Source organism: Sylvia atricapilla, chromosome Z, assembly GCF_009819655.1.
Source record: "Sylvia atricapilla isolate bSylAtr1 chromosome Z, bSylAtr1.pri, whole genome shotgun sequence".
In the NCBI taxonomy this organism is placed as follows: Eukaryota; Metazoa; Chordata; class Aves; order Passeriformes; family Sylviidae; genus Sylvia; species Sylvia atricapilla.
Window position 1 is genome coordinate 84,670,955 of NC_089174.1, and position 18,545 is coordinate 84,689,499.

General features: G+C 41.5%; 1 protein-coding gene across 1 annotated transcript in view; it reads right to left on the reverse strand.

The window, feature by feature from the left end:
- The window catches only part of PGM5 (phosphoglucomutase 5), a 69,640-nt gene extending 63,898 nt beyond the window's left edge, over positions 1 to 5,742 (reverse strand). The window contains exon 1 of the mRNA XM_066339926.1: positions 5,447 to 5,742. Within this exon, the coding sequence (XP_066196023.1) occupies positions 5,447 to 5,707 (261 nt within the window). The 5' untranslated portion in view covers positions 5,708 to 5,742. The remainder of the gene's footprint in view (positions 1 to 5,446) is intronic.
- Positions 5,743 to 18,545: the final 12,803 nt, after the last annotated feature.

Genomic DNA, 18,545 nt, shown 5'->3' on the forward strand with positions numbered 1-18,545 from the left:
GGAAAATGCAAAAAAAACAGGGGACAAGTGGAGGTTAAGTGTTACAGATGAAAACTGAGGCAGCTGCATACAGAGCTTAAAAGGATTTTGTCAAAGTCCGGGATTTCTTAATCATATCAATATTTTTAAAAAATCAAATAAACCTTCATCACCACCATCACTACTGAGCAGTAGTTTGGGAAGGGGCAGGGCAGTTAGGGGAGGCAGAGGGAAAGGCAGAACATTGAATTTCTCCCAGTCCCCATCTGAAAACCAACTGGGAATTGAACTTCAGGTTTCATTCTCTAGTTTGAAGGGGATTTGACAGCTCCACAGTCTGTGTGGCAAAACAACTACCTGCCTCGTGTCCATAAAGGGCTGTTTCTTCATATAGAGATGACCTTCCTCTGGGCACTCACAAGAGGACCTTAACGGTTACTTAGAAGCGTGGGTCCAAACAATTTCAGAGGAGCAAATGATTAGGAGATACTTAACCTGGGTTTGTGAACAATTTTAATTTTAAAAATTAAGATTACAAAGCAATTATCAACTTCTGCCAGAAGTTATTTTCTAATAATTCTCACCAATGCTCACCAAACTATGTCCAGCTAGTTCTCTTTCACAAAGAATCACAGGATCTGCTTTTGAATTTTTAAAAAATGTGCAGAAAATGCAATTTTCTATCTGGCATTCCTACACCAAGCTCTGATGAAACAATGATTGTTTGCCTACCTGCTTCTCTTTTCAGAGTTTTTTGCAGATAATTGCCTATGAAAGTTGCAAGAGAACAGGAGAGCTAATAAGTTAAGAAATAAACAAAAAATTATCATGGAAAGAAAAATATGAATTAAAAAACCTTGAAATTACTTTGAATATTGTTGCTCCCTCTTTTTACACTATGAAGCATGTACAAAGCTAGAACAATGACTCAATCTTCCAAATACAGCTGTCAGAAATGGCTGCCAGCTCTTAAAACAGTATTGTGTATGGGTAAACAAAATTAATATGACAGTGATAACATTTTACAAAACACTTGAAAACAACCACTCTGAATCCGTCCAGAGGTACTCAAATATAAATGTATTTACACTTGCATGCAGGCTTTTGTTTTCATGCAGAACACTGTATTTTTAAAAGTTAGTAAAATACTTAAATTATTCAGAATGCACAAATTCCTAGGACAATCTCTTCACCATATTTCATTTCTTCTCATTCAGCAGACATTGCACAAACCAGTTTTCCCATTTTTCTGAATGCCGAATTTTAATATAAATATGAATAATTTGATTTCCCTTAAGCACTTGTCATGAGGCTGCTATTTCTATGCTACTTTGAAATATTATCTATTATGCTAATTTCTGTACTATAGAAACATTGCAATATGTAGTACCGTAAATTAGGGATCCTACAAATCAAATTACATAATTGATGCATTGGTATTTTATTTGCAGGGATTACTACAAAATTTCACCTTATATTAAGGTCATTAGTGCTTCTACAAAACTCCCTGAGGACAGTGCAGAACTTAGAGGTGTAAATGTGTTATCCATCTTCCTTTGCTTTTTTCATTTTGGTGGCAAGAATGCATAAGGTCATCTTCTCTTGGTTCAGAGCCCCTTAATTTTGTATCAAATGCTAAACTAGCATTTAATTATTTCCTTAATTAATTTAATTTATATCTGTTTTTTACAGGCTTCTCATAATCTGAGTTAAAACAGTAAACAAACTGTACCCACACACTGACTCACAATTAGAGTTCGGGTAATATCCTTCTGAAAATCTTGGACAATTCTGTAGCATGGAAAGATTATCTCTGGAATTCAAGAACTTGCATGGCTACAAGATCACAGGCATGTAACATCTCTTCTAATAGTGTGTCCCTACCCCACCTTCTATTTTGTCACTGTACTTGTAGAAACAACAGCAGAAACAAAGATCCGCAACGAACAGTTTCAGCTGAAAGAATAAAGCACCCTAACAAGTACTTTACAAGAACACTTTTATGCAATATTACTGCTTGCAGCTGTGCCTGATTCAGCTGATTACCATGGAGTCACTTAATGCTTTTTTTAATTATTTTTCTCAGTAGTCTCTCATATGCCTCAGTCAATTATACTTGAAAGAACATGAAGTGAGCAGATTACATCCTGAACATCTTGAGGCTGTGCCTTCCTGTATTTAACTATAGTATCCTAAAGAGGTCTATACACCACACTCAGTGTAGAAGCAAAAAAAAGTCACACAGACCCAGAGAGGGAGGGAAGATTTACATAAAAGGCCATGGAAAATGAAATTAATATGGTATTACATAGGAGATGACCAGAAAACTCAATTCTCTGCCACCTCAAACTTCTACAGCATTACTAGCAATACTCTGCAGTCTCTATAGGATGCTGTCATGACTTTCCATATTCAGTGTAAGATCACTGCCTTCTGATCTGCCACTGAGACTCACAAAAAACAGCTTCTCATATCCTAAACTTTCCCTCAAAAATGAGACACTCCATCCAGCTGGTGAGTCTAACAGAATATTTGCATTTAATCCATAAAGGAATTGTATTGCAACTGCTAGAGCCTTCTACCTCAGTTCTTTCTGACATTAAGGCTGACAGACACTACTACTGGCACGACACAGATGAAAAGGGAAATAGACCCTCAGATACTCTCCTCTTACCACTCCACTCCATCAAACTGCTTGTTGCAACCCAGGATGGTACAGGACCTCTGTCTGGCCTTCCACCTTCCCACGACACGCAGCCCGTTACCCAAATGTGTTTGTCAGCATCCCAGCTGTGTGCCCCACTGCAGGGAATCCCTGCTGAGCCACCCAACAAGAGGTGGTGCACACTGTGCTGCTTGCAGCTGCAGAGCATGGGCCAGGCTGCAGCTGTGCAGGCTGCAGCTGTGGTGCATGTACCTGCAGCCCTGTGCTGCAGCACCAAGGATGAGTAGAAGGCAGGCCAAGCATGGGCAGCTGACTGAGCAGGGCACCTTATCCCCATTCCTTGTACTGGAGCCCATGCCAGCCGTGCTGGGCTGTTAGCACAGGGGGAATGTGGGATGAGTCACCAAGTTAGAACAAGAGGAACCTAGCAACTCTAAAGGGCAATCCATTTACAGATGATAATAGAAAATCACTTTTATTTCCGTACTCAGCCAGCACAACTAGCCATGGCTCTCGGTATGTGTCTTCCAGGAAGGAGATTAAAGTTCAGTTTATCAGCACTGCTGGCACTCAGGGCAGCTGAACATTTTCAACGCTCCTTCCAAGCCTTCCCCACGTTTCATCTGCTCCAGCCTACACCAGTTCACTTCTTTCCCTGTAATACCAGCTACCAGCTTTCTCATGATATTAACTCACCCAAAGGGACAGATACTTGTTCTCACGGGTCTTCTCTTCCTCTCCTCCCATTTAATATAGCTCTGCACTAAACAGAGCTATTAAGGAGATTCAGATATTTTCCCAGCACATGTATTTTAACAGCCAAAAAATAAAACATACAAATAGTACTAAGTAAACATGAAACTCATGTATTTACACTGTGCTTGAGAGAAACAGAGGTGAGGGTGTGCAGGGTGAAGATGTTAGAGAGGGAACAGAGCATTACAACATGGAAATGAGAAGCCCTTTCAAGGGCTCCCTACCAGCTGGGTGGCTGAACTTCTGAGGACTGTGTCATTAGCAAGACAATCTATATGTGAATTCAGATATTTGTGAGAACTACAAGCAGAAAAGTTTGGGGTTTGGCTTCAGAAAGCACTAGGGAGAAACTGTGTTTCTAGGAAACTTGCAGGAACTTAAGAAAAGGGGAAAGCATTATTACAGCAAGGTGTCAGAATCATCTCAAACTGGAAATCTCTTGAGGTCAGAAAGATATTCCAGCAAGACAGGGAATGTGACAGAAGCAGTAGGAAGGAGGCAGGCTGACAGAAAAAATTAGTCAGCATAACTTGGCTGAGAAGCCCCTGCTACTCTAAACCCTAAACTTCTTCAAAATCTTGTGGTCACTCTGCATCCTAACCCATTCTTGTGGCTCCTACCAGCATGCAAGGACCTCAGCCTCAGCAGGGCAGTTTTTGCTGCTGGACTCTTGCTTTGGCTGTTGCTGCTCAACAGGTACTCCCACCTGCTCAACAGGTACAATTTCACCAGTGAGACTATCTGCTCTGAGCTACATGGGCAATGAGAATAGAGAGCAGCATTCTGTGTCCTGTCTCACCTTCCTTGCAACTCCCCACACACCAGCCCACCTCCTCTGCCCTACACTCACTCCCTGCTGCTCCCTTTCCTGCCACTGCAGGTGGGACCACGGTCATAGTCCTGCCACTGTCCCCACTTTCACCAGTGTCCCCTACAGAGCCCTCCCACACCCTGGGCCACATAAACCCTGGCTTCTACCACGTCCCTGCAGGAACAGTGATTTTGCACTAGGTAGACAGCATGTAACACAGCCTCTGAAATCTCAGGCATCGCTCAGCATCTGCTTGATATTATCAGCATGTTGAGAACATGCCTTAGGAGTAAATTTAAAATACTCATTACTCACATGAGACTGGCTGGTCTCATATGTGACAACAAACCAGCAGGGAAAATTCGAACACATATGGAAATTAATTTCAAAAGTGAAAGATCTTTTGAAAGGACTGTCTTTAAAGTACTGAGCTTTTTAAAAAACTACCCTTAAAAAAAAATAAAATAAAATAAAATTCTATCACTCCTTTTTCCAAATCCAGAGGATCAGTCTAGGCATCGTAACAAGAGATAGTAATTTCAACTCTGCTTTCAAGTAGGAACTTCAAACCTGCATTATCTGGTGTTTCCAGCTTTCTGTACATGCACATCCACACATGTATCTAGCAGAAGGCATAACTTTTCTTCCTGAGTTCCTTCCTACTTTCAAAACTGCACGAGAAAAATTTGTATGCCGTCTGACAAGAGGTTTCTGCCACCTCTTGTCTTCCCGCATTTTATTATTTGCTAGTAAGCAACCAATAGAAAATAACTACTGTTTTCCCTAAGGTGTGGGTAAAATGCTGAATTCCCCTTCCTTCCACAGCATCCTGAATTATTTCTAAAACATTCTGACCGGGAGATGCTTGACACCTTTGCTTCCCGCGTACTTATTTTTAACTCCGCCACGTTTTCCCTAAAGTTTCGGCTCCCACGCCTCCCTCCTTCTAAAATAAGGTGTGAACCAGCAGGGCACGGCGCTGCCACCATCCCCGCCCCGTGTCACACCTCGACGGAGCTGCCGCGGCCCAGGGGCACCTGAGGCGGACAGAGCTGACATACAGCTTCACCTGTGTCCCGAGAGCTGTGCGGAGGGTGACACTGGAAGGTTCTGCCTCATGGGGGCACGGCGCGGGCAGCGCCGAGGGGCGGCGGGAACCGTGAGGGGACGGCGGGAACCGTGAGGGGACGGCGGGAACCGTGAGGGGCGGCGGGAACCGTGAGGGGACGGCTTACCCCGTTGGCCGCGGCCATCTGGACGACGATCTCGATGGCCGTCTTGCTGAAGTACCTGCCGTCGCTGCCCACCACCATGGTGCAGCCCTGCCGGTCGCGGAGGTCCACCGAGGAGAGGAGGCTCTGCACGAAGTTGGGCAGGTAGTTGCGCTGGCTCTCGAAGAGCGCCGTGGGCCGCCGCAGGCCCCCTCCGCCCGTGGGGCGCTGGTCCTCGTAGGGCGCCGTCTGCACGGTGAGCACGGGGATGGGGCTCCGCTCCATGGCGGCTGCCGCCCGCCCGCTTCCTCTGGGCAGCGGCGGCCCCGGCGCAGACTGCCCGGCCGGCGGAGGGGAGCCCAGAGGCGTTCCCCGGGCGGGGCGAAGCCGGCTCGGCCCCCGGCGGCCCCCAGCCGGGGCTCGGCGTCGCGGGGGAGCCGGGGCGGGCTCGGGGTGCGCGCCGCCTCCTCCCCGCCCGCCCCGCCGGGGGCCCCGCCGGCGCCTCGCCGCCTCGCTGCCGTCAGCGTGCGGCGGCCCCGGCCAAAAATAACCCTGGAAAGCGAAGCCCGAGAGTCGCGGGCTGCTGCCAGGGATGTAACTGGAGGCAGAGAGGAGCGGGCGAGCCAGCGCTGCACACTTGCTCGGGGAGATCACGGTCTGTCAGCGCTGGGCCCCCGCCGGGAGCCGGGTACCCCGGGCAGCGCCGCACGGGGCTGAGTCCGCCCGGGGTGAGCCTCCGTGTCGTGCTTAGGACATCCCTGGTGAAGACCTGCATCTGAGCGGGGGGAAAAAAAAAAAAAAAAAAAAAAAAAAAAAAAAAAAAAAAAAAAGTTTTATAAGGCGTTTTTCTCGTTTCTGTGGAGGAGTCTGCTCACACGCCGCTCAGAAGCCCGGCGGAATATTATGGTTCAGCAAAGCAACGTGTTAGCTGCAGTGATAGGAGGTGGCCAGGCAAACATGGGGTGAAATGTTTTTGTGTTCTGCAGAGGCTAAGAGTTCATTCAGAGCCCGCACGGAGCTGAGAGTCCGGCTGGGGTGAGGCCGGGCAGCGCTGCTGTCCCAGGCCAGGTAACAGGGGAGCAGGCAATTAAAGAACAAACAAAGAGAATCGATTTTTAGGGTTTTTTTTTTTCCCCTAACTGTACTGCTCAAAAGCAAGGTTTTTGTATTGTAGGTAAGCTTAAAGAGGGGCATGCTTGTTGACCGTGCTGGTGTCTTTCCAGGCTCACTCTCAGTAAAGCCAAGGTGTCTTTCCCCATGATAAACTAAGGCATTTTATGCAGATGTATGGTAGAACTTATTTCATTGACATGGGTTCATTCTGCTTAGAAATGCAGAGGTGGTGGCACTAGCGGCTGTGAAGATGCCTAACATTTCCCAGCATAAAGGCTGTGTTTATAGATGCCCGTGACTGTCAAACATCAGCTGAAATTTTCCATCCAAATGCTCTTTTCACACTGGGCCCACACAGCTTGCTTTTTTTTTTTTTTTTTTTTTTTTTTTTTTTTTTTTTTTTTTTTGCTAGGGCACCTCTCTTGGAGGAGTATGGGGAAAAATAGTCATGTAACCTCAATGTCATTCTTGTGCTTAGGACATTCCTGGTGTAGACCTGTATCTGACTGGCAGAAAAAGTTGTATAATGCATTTTTCTCGTTTCTGTGGAGGAGTCTGCTCACACACCACTCAGAAGCCTGGTGAAATGTTATGGTTCAACAAAGCAACATGCAGTGATAGGAGGTGGCCAGGCAAACATGGGGTAAAATGTTTTTGTCTTCTGCAGAGGCTAAGAGTTAATCCATTAGTTTTCAGTAGTTCTTTAGGAGTCGGTGAGAGTCACCTGCTGAATGGTAACCAGAAGAGCTCATGGTTTTGAGCCCTATTTCTGCAGCCTTTTTAGTGGTTCATAGCAGATAGAGTGTGACAGTTTAAGATACAATCTTCTACACATGCATTTCTTTGGCAGGGACGGCTGCCATCACAGTAAAACGCTCCACATGCAAGACAAGGCCCAACAGTTTCGTTTAAGCAAAGTAATCCGTTTAAACAGATACAAGAATTTTAGCTCTTCTGTTGGCAGAATACCTTTATGGTGGGCCATATACTGCAGCAGAGGGCCAGAGCACATACAGGAAAACTGTAATTCTTCTCTTTTGTTAGACCTGCTAGACTAATGTCATGTGTCATGACTGTGGCTTCCTAAACTGAATTCCTAAACTGATTCAGAATGCATTTTAAACCACAAAAGGGAAAAATCTGCCCTGTGGAAACACAAGTTCTCATATCCCTAGTATAAACAAAGCACAATTTAAATGAGGTAGCTGTATCTTAAATAATTTGGGCACTGCCAGCAACAAAACCATGACATTGAATTAATGTGCATTAGTGAGAGCTGAAATAAAATCAGAGCAAGTACCCAACAAGGAAACAGCAACAAAGGTGGAAAGTCTTAGAAAGAACAGATAAGATCCAAGTAAAGGAAAACACATGACCAAAGTAAGAAGAAATGTGATAGTCTTTGAAATAAAGATTTCATGGCATTTTTCATGTGGATAAAGGAAATGTCTTGAGCATTTGGAAGAAAACATATCAATTTGAATCAAATTTCAAAACTCTGCAAACACTGATATTCTCAGAACGTATATTTTAAGAGAGACAACCAATGACAATTTTCCAGAATTGCTTGTCTCCAACCATGTAATTTATGTACAGTAATGAAAAAATGTGTTTTACAGTCTTTTGAAGCATTGCCTTGATAAAGGCACTACCAGAAGTGTAATGTGTTATACTGAGCAGGGCAATTTTTTTAGTTCAATCTCAAGCTCTGCTTCAGGTAAGTCCATCCAAAAGTTTATGTAACCCCACTTTCATTTTGGTTCTTATAATACCTTCCAAAACTGTGCCATAAAGTCATGCTATTTCAGAGGGACCTCAGCTTTTGTTTTAAAAAATAAAATACCAGCCTTCACAGGAGCATTATAAAGGATGAGAAAGTTAATGTAGGGAGCCTGAACATTTTGGTACAAATGCTGAAGAAAAGGATCAATTTTTTTACTCTTTTTAGTTCAGTTCTTAAGTTTTCCAGCATCCAGTTTAGCTTTATGTTGATACATTTATCCATGGGTAGATGCTTCAATTTCTGTTTTGTAGCAGCACAGGTCCCATAGGCAGTTCTGTTCTCAGAAGATGTTATTGAGAAGTGGAAGTGTCTGTAAATGGCCAATACTGCAGTGCATTAACTGGTTACTGCTGTATACTTTCAATAAATGAATTATTATCAATTTGGGATGATATTAAAAGTCTGGAATGTCTTCTTGGGAAACAACAGCTAAATATATTCTTAATATTGCCAAACTGTGTTGAGAGTTTTTAAAAGGGTGCTAAAATAAAAAACATCTTAATGGAGTGACAGAATACATGTTAAATTTGTTCTGTTTCCAACTAAAACAATTAGCTTTCTGAATGCCAATTTTAGAAACTTGGTTTAACATATTCAGTCTGGTTCAGGAACATTTTCACCCCCTACTTATTTGATTCTTAAAGCTTTTTAATTCCTGAGCCTTAAAATGTTTACCATAACTCATTTGTCTTGTGACAACATGGCAGTGTTAATTACTTTAAGAGCTATATTTTTGTGTTTGTTCTTTTTTTTTTTTTTTTTTTTTTTTTTTTCCAGGATTGTACTGGTGCCTTTTTCCCTTTTAGGTCCAGCTTTTTCATGCACTGAGCTGGGAGTTGGATTGTTGCCTGTGTGGATTTGACAGAAAGGAGTCTGTCCCCTTGCAACAGAAGCCCTTTGTAGCCACACAGTTTCTTCTAATTCAGTTGACTTGGTGACCTGAAATGTCCCCTCTGCAAGGTGGCAGAAAATACTAGTGGATTTTCCTGAAGGTAAGTTATGGAAGCCCAGCCCGGTTTTGATTTGATGCCAACGTACAGGAAGTTGCCATGGACATGACACTTCCTTTCTGTTTAGGAAAAAATATTTTGTATCAGCCTACAAATGCTGCGGGTGAATTGACCCAGCGCCATTAACTAAGCAAATTTTGCCTTTAAGTTCATTTCATCACCATTTCATGACAATTCATCACCAGTATAATACCAGAGTTTTAGATGGAAACATATTTTTACAATTGTTTCATGCAATATCTGTTCCAGATAGAAATGTGGATACTCAAATTAATTCAGGCATTTCTCGTGGTGCCATGTCTTGAAGTTCAAATTCTCATCCTGCCAACTGAGCTGGGTACTCCAGTTCCTCTTACAGTGCAGTTATCATATGAAGAATGGCATGCACTTACTGTAAGTTGTTTACTTGAGCTATTGAAACAAGAAAGTTCTAAAAAGAAAATGCCAATCTATTTAAATCACTCAAAAAAATTGCAATTCAATTAATACATTGTTTTGCTAATAAGAACAAAATCACTTTTAAACCCCAGTGCTTCCAAATGAGACATTTTCTATTTTTTTTCTTAAACTTGCAATGATTTTGTTTCAAAATGTAAATTACTTAGGAGTTAAATTGAAAGAGAAAATAAAATTGAAAACAATCTGCATATTTGGACTGATTTTATCTGTCTTGTCTTTCAGTTCACAAATTAAAGTTTTTCTGTGCAAGCATTCTTATTATGTTAGAAAAGGCAGAGAAAATGTATTTTATATTTTTATAAGAAAGTTAGTTCCCTTGTTGCGGAGTCTTATTAAGAAGTAGTATTTATGATCTCATGGATACTCATCAGGTTCTTTTCTGGAAATTTTGCTTAATCCCCAGAAAGGCTATATTTCACTATGACTGCAATTCTGTAATTACTGTGAAACAGGGTGATTGTTTTAAGGAACATTTTCACACAAATGCAAATTGATTTACAAAGCCAAAACAGGAAAAATTCCCTGAAAACATATTTCTCATATTGACAACTGATTTACTGCTATCCCAGAGGCTCATGATGTTGTGTAAGTGAGGTCTGACTCATAAAATTGCCTGTTACTATCCATCTAATCAGGAGAAACGGGAAGGAAGAAAAGGATTGAGAAAAGGAACCAGGACAATCATCAATTATTAACCTAAGAGAGAGAGCAACTCTTACAAAAGGAAGATCCTCCAAAATGTCCAAAGGATGCAGAAAACTTATTCAAGTAGCTTTGCCCACTCTCAAGTGAGTGATACCCTTTCTCTAACTGAAAATAAATTAGTTAATCTTACTTTATATGAAATTAAGTGTGCAGTCACCACAGTCTTGCCAGATTGTGTGACAGAGACAAAAATGTTCTGTTTAACAAGCTGTTTGTACTGCCAAGTAAGCACCATGTTGTCAAGGCCTGATTTAGCAGGAACTTACTTCATATGCACTTTGGAAGCCTTACGCTTCCATTTATGGTTATTTACCAATTATGTCACCAGTTAAGAGTGGAAAATTTATCCACATGGTTGTCATTCCAGCACATGATATGCAAAGAATAAAGCACAACTTCCAAACCGTTCCTACTGCAGCAGACCTGCAGATTCCAAGTCTGATTTCCAGAGGTGGAAGAAATAGCTACTGCAACTGCATCCAGTGAGAGTGACAAGGCCCTCCAGGCTGTAATGCTCAGGTGACATCATGTTCTACAATGTTCCACATCTTACAGATACTGCCAACTGAATGGCCTCTTTCACATCATCACCCACTTGTGTGCACTGTGGGTTCCTGGCCAACAAACTACTTCAGGGTCTGAAGTCCCCTCCTTACAAGAAAGCATGTTCTCTGTGTATCTCCATCCTTCTCAGTGGTGGAATTACTGAGTAAAAGGAAAACCTCAGCTGAGACACAATGGCTTGATGCTGGGAGCTGGGCAATGATAACACAGAAATGCATTCTCAAATTTATCCTGCCTATCTGTCTCCTAGCCCAGGGTTGCTGGGGTTGCAGAAAGAAGTACTGCTGTTTTTCTTGCTGTACTAGCAGATTAGTATATGAAAGAGAGACTGAATTTGTAGTAGAGATCTCTTTTTCATCCATTTTAAAAGCCTGTGATTTTCAACATTAAGTCAAAGCATATGAAAAGTTTAAAAACACAGAGGAAGAAATGTTCCTACAAAACCTCTTCACCAACATGTCTAAAGGAAGATACACAGTCACCATAATGATTGATACAGGGATTCCTTGCCTTATATGTGTTTGTCTTCTACAACAACAGAACAAGGTAATAAAAGCAAAATCCCATCTCTGCTTTCAGTCGCAGCATCTCTGACAAGAACTCAAAGCTAAAACTACTCAAGAACACAAACACAGAAACACAAACAAACAAAAAAGGAAGAATAAAGCAGCATAGAAGAACAGCTCCTTCAAATGGAAGATTTTAATAGCAGCTTTATTTCTGAGGTTTTGGGAAAGACACAATATGTTTAAGTCTCAGTTCAACAAACAAATTTGCTGGCTTTTTAGAAAACACTTTGAGACCTAAGGATTAAAACTCCTAATTTTAAGGAAGAGTCCCAGACAGAATTCCAGTGATTCTTTAATAGGTGTCAACATTATGGTATTGATCACTTTGCATAGCTGCTTAACGGTTTGCTTTGGGGGGGTTTTTGCACCCACTGAAAAATAGTTAACTTCATCATGCCATCTGTCTCACTCTGCCATTTAAGGGAACACTATTGGACAAAGTGCTTGATATTTTTCTCTTTCTAAGAATTCTTCTTTCTCTCATGCCAAGGGTCAAGTAATTTTTCAGCATGCATGGTCTAAATGCTACCTGACAAATTGATTTTCCCAGGGAACTTGTTGTATCTTCTGACAATAGGTGATGAAAGGACAAAAATTTCTCACAGCAACATACCATGTCTGCTAAACAAACTTTCCATATTCTAGTGACTCTTACTGTTTCTTCTGGAAGATTAGACAGACATAAGAACAGTTATTTAAAATTATTAAAAGAGTCCAGAAGAAACCTTTACCTAAGGTCCAGGGGAAAACAAGTCAAAGGTGTAATTTCACTCTGAAGTGTGGATCATGGTGGAGCTGCACTTCCTTCTGTGGGTATGTCTGCTCTGTCAGCCTCTGTGGAGCTCTCTCCACAGCCAAAGTCTGATTTATTTTTCTCTTTTGTAACCTACCAAACCTTCTGGCTCATCCCTGAAAAGTTTGCTCTTCTCACAGCCAGGAAGGGTGCCTAGTTGGGGGTATCCATTAGAATGTACACCTTTGGAAAATTTTGGTCAGACAAACTAGCCTTTCTGTTTTGGTGTGTCTTCCACTCTCAGTTTTGCCCAACCTTTCATCTGGTTCTGCAGCCTACCACTGCAGAAATGAACCTTTCACTGAACTCACTGGAACAAGTTTGTTTTATTTAGACCACAATGCTTTTAGGGAAGTAACATGCTGATTTAGTTACTCCAGAATTACCAGTTCTTTTTCCCAAGATGCTCCTCTTGCACATCAGTGACGGGCTATTTCTACTTACCTGTTTAACTAAGGGTGCTAGTTTGACTTGCTGTTTTTGGCCTTTGCCTGTCAGGTTTTACTTTGGATCAGATTATGTCAATGATGCCAATTCCCATTCAGTCTCTTTCATGGCTCTATAATTAATCAGCAACACTGTCCATCCTGTAGCCTCAGGGATGCCCGGGGGGGTGGGGAGATTAAAAAAAAAATCCCCAATAAACTAAAAATATGTCAGAAAGACAACACTTTTCACTCTGACCACTCTTTTTGAAGAACATTATTAAATTATCCCTCTTCCTATGGTGGTGGGGCAGGAAAGCTAAAACTTACCTTCTCAGGCACTTTTGATATCAATTCAGTCTTCCAACTATCTCAGGAAAGTCCTCCCTCAAAACCACGAAGTTAGTATTCTCTTAATTTTAGAAGAAAGAGGAAAGAATATGCAGAGGGGAACAAAAAAAAAATCTCACTCTGATTTTAGACTGAACCATAAGTCTAAAGGGATACAGATTTTTATTTTCCATAAACTCCCTCCTTTATTACCCAGAAAAAAAGCGTACAACCATAATCAGATAGAATTTCCTAGAAGACTACATCTGTGTCGTCGAAAAGCTGAAATAGACAAAGTTGCTGAAACAAATGTTGCCGCTAGGCGACACCAAACACTCGTTGAATGTGACATTGCCTTCTCGGGAGTAGATCGGCTGCTAGAAGGCAAAAACGAAGAAATGGAGCAGTTGGGATAAATCCTCTTCTAGAACAAATTCTGTTTCCCCTGAAAAAAACAGCAGAGCTCTTCACAGAGTAAAATTTTCTTACTTATTGGATAGTAAACTCTTTCATATTTATAAATATTTTTTTATATTTATAGTAGTTTGTATTTAAAGCAGCTCAAGTATTATGCTGCTTTAGTCTTTGAGTTGTCCTCTGAGATATTACTTTCTGATATTCCTGTTTGCAAACCAGAACTCCAGCAACCGTGCCAGTTTTATTTTTTATTCACCTCCAATTCCTCTAAGGCAGATGCTGATCCCACAGGCATGTTTTCAGAAAAAAAGTAGCAGAACATTTAGAAGCGAGTAAAAACACTATGGTTTAAGAAGTTTTGTTTATTCAGGCTGTGATTTATAAGCAAACTGATCTAGTTGAAGGTGTCCCTGCTCAGTGTAGGAGTTGGACTAGATGCCTTTAAAGGTCCCATCTGAACCAAACTATTTTATGATTCTGTGATCCAATAACCGTATGGTTATCCTATGGATTGAAACCTCCTAGAAAGTACACCTTAAATGTCATAGGAATGTCAAGCCTTTGCTGAGGTAGCCCCCAGTGCACTGATAGCAGCCATATCAGTTTACAAAACCAGGCCCTTTCACCTTGTTTTAACATTAGAATGGCATTATGTTGTTGTATATTGTTAGCCGGCAATTGTCAGAGAGGTTTTTAATAAACTTTCTCCATAAGATGAGATTTGATGCTCTGATTGTGAACAACCTCTTGTGAATTAAAACAAAATTCTGCAGTGGTCAAGGCAGAGAAATGTGGCTTTGTCTGTTGCACTTAAGTGAAATTATAAGAAATACCAATTTTAACATTATAAGATCATTATTAACTGCTCATTCCGATTAAAAAGAAGCTTGAATATTTCAATACTACAGAGAAAGCAATGAAGAAACCAAATAGCAAATTAGCTGTGCTTGTAGGTTGAAATTATTAAACTGAAAGAGATACAACAGATTTGAATCCTATTAACAGAATAATTTGAAATTAGAAGGTATTTCAGGCTAGCTGAGTCAGGACAGTAAGATCACTGAGACATCCTATTATGCTCAAAGACTGGAAGCACTACAATAAAACCAATTAAAAATAAATGTTAAACCACTATTTTAAAGTAAATGCAAGTTACAAATGTTTATACTCATTTCTTAATGGGCAATACACATCCTAGACTGCTTGATGCTTGATCTGTTACAGCTGCATCCTTTTCTGAAAATCTCTGTGGATGTTGATGTGTACAGAACTGAGGCCAAGGATGCCTTGAGCAGGTGTCTGTGTGAAGCTGCTGGCCATAGCCAGACTTGGATTTCCTCTTCATTCCCTTTGCCTGCACTGCTGGAAGAGCAAAGGACTGTGTGTGGGGCACTGGGATGGGAACGTAGCCTTGTCACCCTGCAGGATGCCACTGCCACAGCCAGTAACAGGCCACAAGCTTTGCACTGAGTGTGCAGCACCTCGGGGCTGAGGTTTGCCACACCTGGAGTGGCCAGTCTTCTTCTGACCTGCCTGAAGCTCTGACTTCTTCAATTTATTTGTGACAGCAGTTTCTCTAACTGGCCAGGTGTAAATTGTTAATTTGTTTTGCTTTTTTATCCTTGGATGTTACAGCCATATTTTTTACAGCTATAGTAACAAGCTGCTATTCTGTGTAGGATGAGGTATTTATGGCTTTAATGTAATGATGCAGCATAGGGAAATGTGACTGATACTGTATCAGTGGCCTTGAGAAGTGGAGACAAGGATGTGTTGTAGAGGAGTACAGGCATAAGGGGTGATAAGAAATGCAGCACAGGCCTAGTACTGGAATCCCACTGCTGTAAGCAATTCACATAAAAAACTGTTATTTTTTTAGTTAAAACTGTGCACACCTGTATATAATGTATATATATACAGGTCTGCACAGGATGTAGTATGTATATAGTGTATATATGTAGTGTATATAATGTATATATAATTTATATAACAAATTTGGATGTAATGTGAAGCTGTAGAACAGTGCAGGATGAACAAAGAATAGCTGCAAACATAGAAAATGAGGACAGCAGGCGGCCCAACACGGTATCCCGACCCTGTCCAACCTGTCCCCTCTGGTCATATCCTGCCTACAGGAGTTGAGATGGAGCATGGAAAACAACCTACTCCAGCAGGCAGGAGTTTATACAACAAGGATTAAAAAGTGAGAATCTAGTAAAATAATACCAAATTCAGAACTGCCTACATTTTAAAGGGCATAAAAAATTAAACTATCATCATCCATTCATCTTCCTGGGTAATTCATGAAGATTAAACCCAACAGGTGATATAGACAAATGGGACAAGAGTGCAAGGATATAATTTTTGTCAGTTTCAAGTTCAACGGAGCTCATAAAAACATGTGAAAATAGAATAATGTGGGGGAAAATGCTGCTTTGTAGAAGTCTGTTTCTGTAGATGTTTGATATTCATGAAGGTACTGAGTACTGGATCAAATCATTCAATCACTGGAGTGACTGCAATTTGCCTCTAGGACAGAAATTCCTCTGTCTCTGTCCCTTTGTTCCTAAGGAACAAAATGTGCAGGGTTTGCTGACAAGACCACTTCCTACCTAGAGCTTTGTGTCTCTTGGTGGAGGGATTGAAGCACCATTACTGGGAGGTATCTGGCTGGGAAACAAGCCCCGATCTAGATGGCCAGCATTTCTTCAGAGATGTGGCTGTGTCCCTGTTGGGACCTGCACATGGAGAACTGCTAATCCTTGTCTGCACCAGATCCCTCCTCACCCCAACCTGAGCATCCCCTGGCTGCCCCACCATCCACACCACAACCCCAGGACGGTGCTGAGCGGTGTCTGCCTGTCCCTTTCACCCTGCTATACAACCTCACTTCAACCCAATTCTAGTTCATTGGAGAAGGCATCCTTACAGCTCCCAGTAACACAAATATTACAGTAATTTCACAGCTTTTATAGAGCCATCGTTATTTTTCCTCCTCTTTTTGTTCTGGCGTGTTGCAAAGACAAGACACAGCACCCCAGGTTAGGCGTGTAAGAACAGACCAGAAAAAGTTGGTTTAAGTAAATATCCAAAAAATGTAACCGGTGGTCTTCTTGGGAGACCAGGATAAAGGAGGAGGTCCTTGGCATGTTTCCACTGCCATTACGTGTGAACAGAATAGAGGACAAAGCACTGGGGGAACCTGACAGCCAGCAGCAAGAGTGCAGACTCCCACCCTGCTCAGGAGCTGCTTGCTCTCCATCCCAGGGAATGCAGTGAAATATGCAGGCAAGCACACAGAAGCAGAGACAAAGATGTGCATACTGGCTGGATTCTCTGACATTAGCATTGCAAGCAGACTTTCTTGCTACTTATCCCAGCAAGAAAGGGTAAATAGTATCAACATGAGCTATGTAGAGTGCAGAGCTTACACTTCCAGCTGCAGAGATACCCATCTACTGCAAACCCCCCAGTATATTGACTGTCATCATGGAAATTTTAGAGTGGTGGAGTGTGTGGTGGGTGAGCAAATGTTAAAAATAAGTATCTAAAATATGACTATGTAAGCCATCCATGTTGAAACTCTTCATATTGGGTCTCTGAACTTTTTTTCCAGTTGAAAGTTAGCAACACTTCACAGATTAATCACTCCAAAGAGAACAGAGTTCTCCCATTACATGAGCCATTTTTAAGGTAAGAGGTATTTTGATCACTTTTCCTGTGACAAATAGAAGGAAAAGCAGCAAAAAATAGAAATATGTTATCCACAACTTTACATTTACATGATCTTATTACTCAGTGAATAACAGTGATGGTACTTGACAAATTTCCATAAAGGACTGTGTCATTTCTACAGTCCAAAACAGTGTGAGAACATATACTAGTTTTAAAAATGAAGAGTTCTATTTGCTAAAGGAAACAGTCACAGTTATCACTCAGCAATAGGAGTTCACTCAAATGCCACCAAGGTCTGCTAAACATAAAGCAACATTGTATAAGCAGATGGTTCTCTATACCTTTAGTAAAAAAATAAGTCCTGAAAACTACTTCAAGCCATCCAAAACTAATTCTAATGTAAGGTATGAAGTCATGCCTGCTGATGTATCTACTGGGAGACTAAAGAGGTCTGTTAGCTAAGATACATAACTTAAATATTTTATTCAAGACACCAGCTCTGGGCAGTGAAAGATTAATAAATGTCTCCATCCTCAGCTCTTTTGAAAACAAATTCCCAACTCATACATGCCAGTAGAAGCAAAGTGAAAAAAATTAAGACTGCTGATACTGGCTGAGGGATAGAACAAGGGAATGGCCATCGTTCTTCTGCTTTTTTCAAGTTAGATGTGAGACAAGTAACACACTCCAAAATACTGAAAACAAGTTTCTACTTATTCAGACACATCACCAAGCATCCATAGCAAGCACTGTAGCTAAAAGGCCATCTTCCAGGAACTGCATGTCCTAGAATTTTGTTTGTAAACATTCTTAATTCTACATTAGCTTCTTGCATTGACTCATTTTGCTTTCACACAGCTGTAGTCAAAATACCCCTCTCAAGCTAAGAGGTGACCAAAAAGTGCTGGAGAATGCACAGGGCAGGAAGTTCAACTCTAAATTGTAGTGAGTAGAGAGAGAAAAGCTTCAGAGTAGGTTTTCAAAGTAGTGTCATAGAATCCCATAACAAATCATGCAGAGCAGCCTGAACACAGTGGAAATGTGCAGTCCCCAGTTCCCCAAACCCAGAACTGGCAGGGTCATGGCCTAGAAGATCAAAGAGTTCAGGTACATCTTCACACTGCTGACTGTGACCAAACACTGCATCCACAGCTGTTGTGCAGATAACATATACTCCATGTGATCTTGTGCCTCTGCCACCTGTGTATTTTCAGTTTCATTATACAACAGGTTTAGCAGCATCTGGGATGGGTCCATACATTCAAAAACCACAGAGCAAG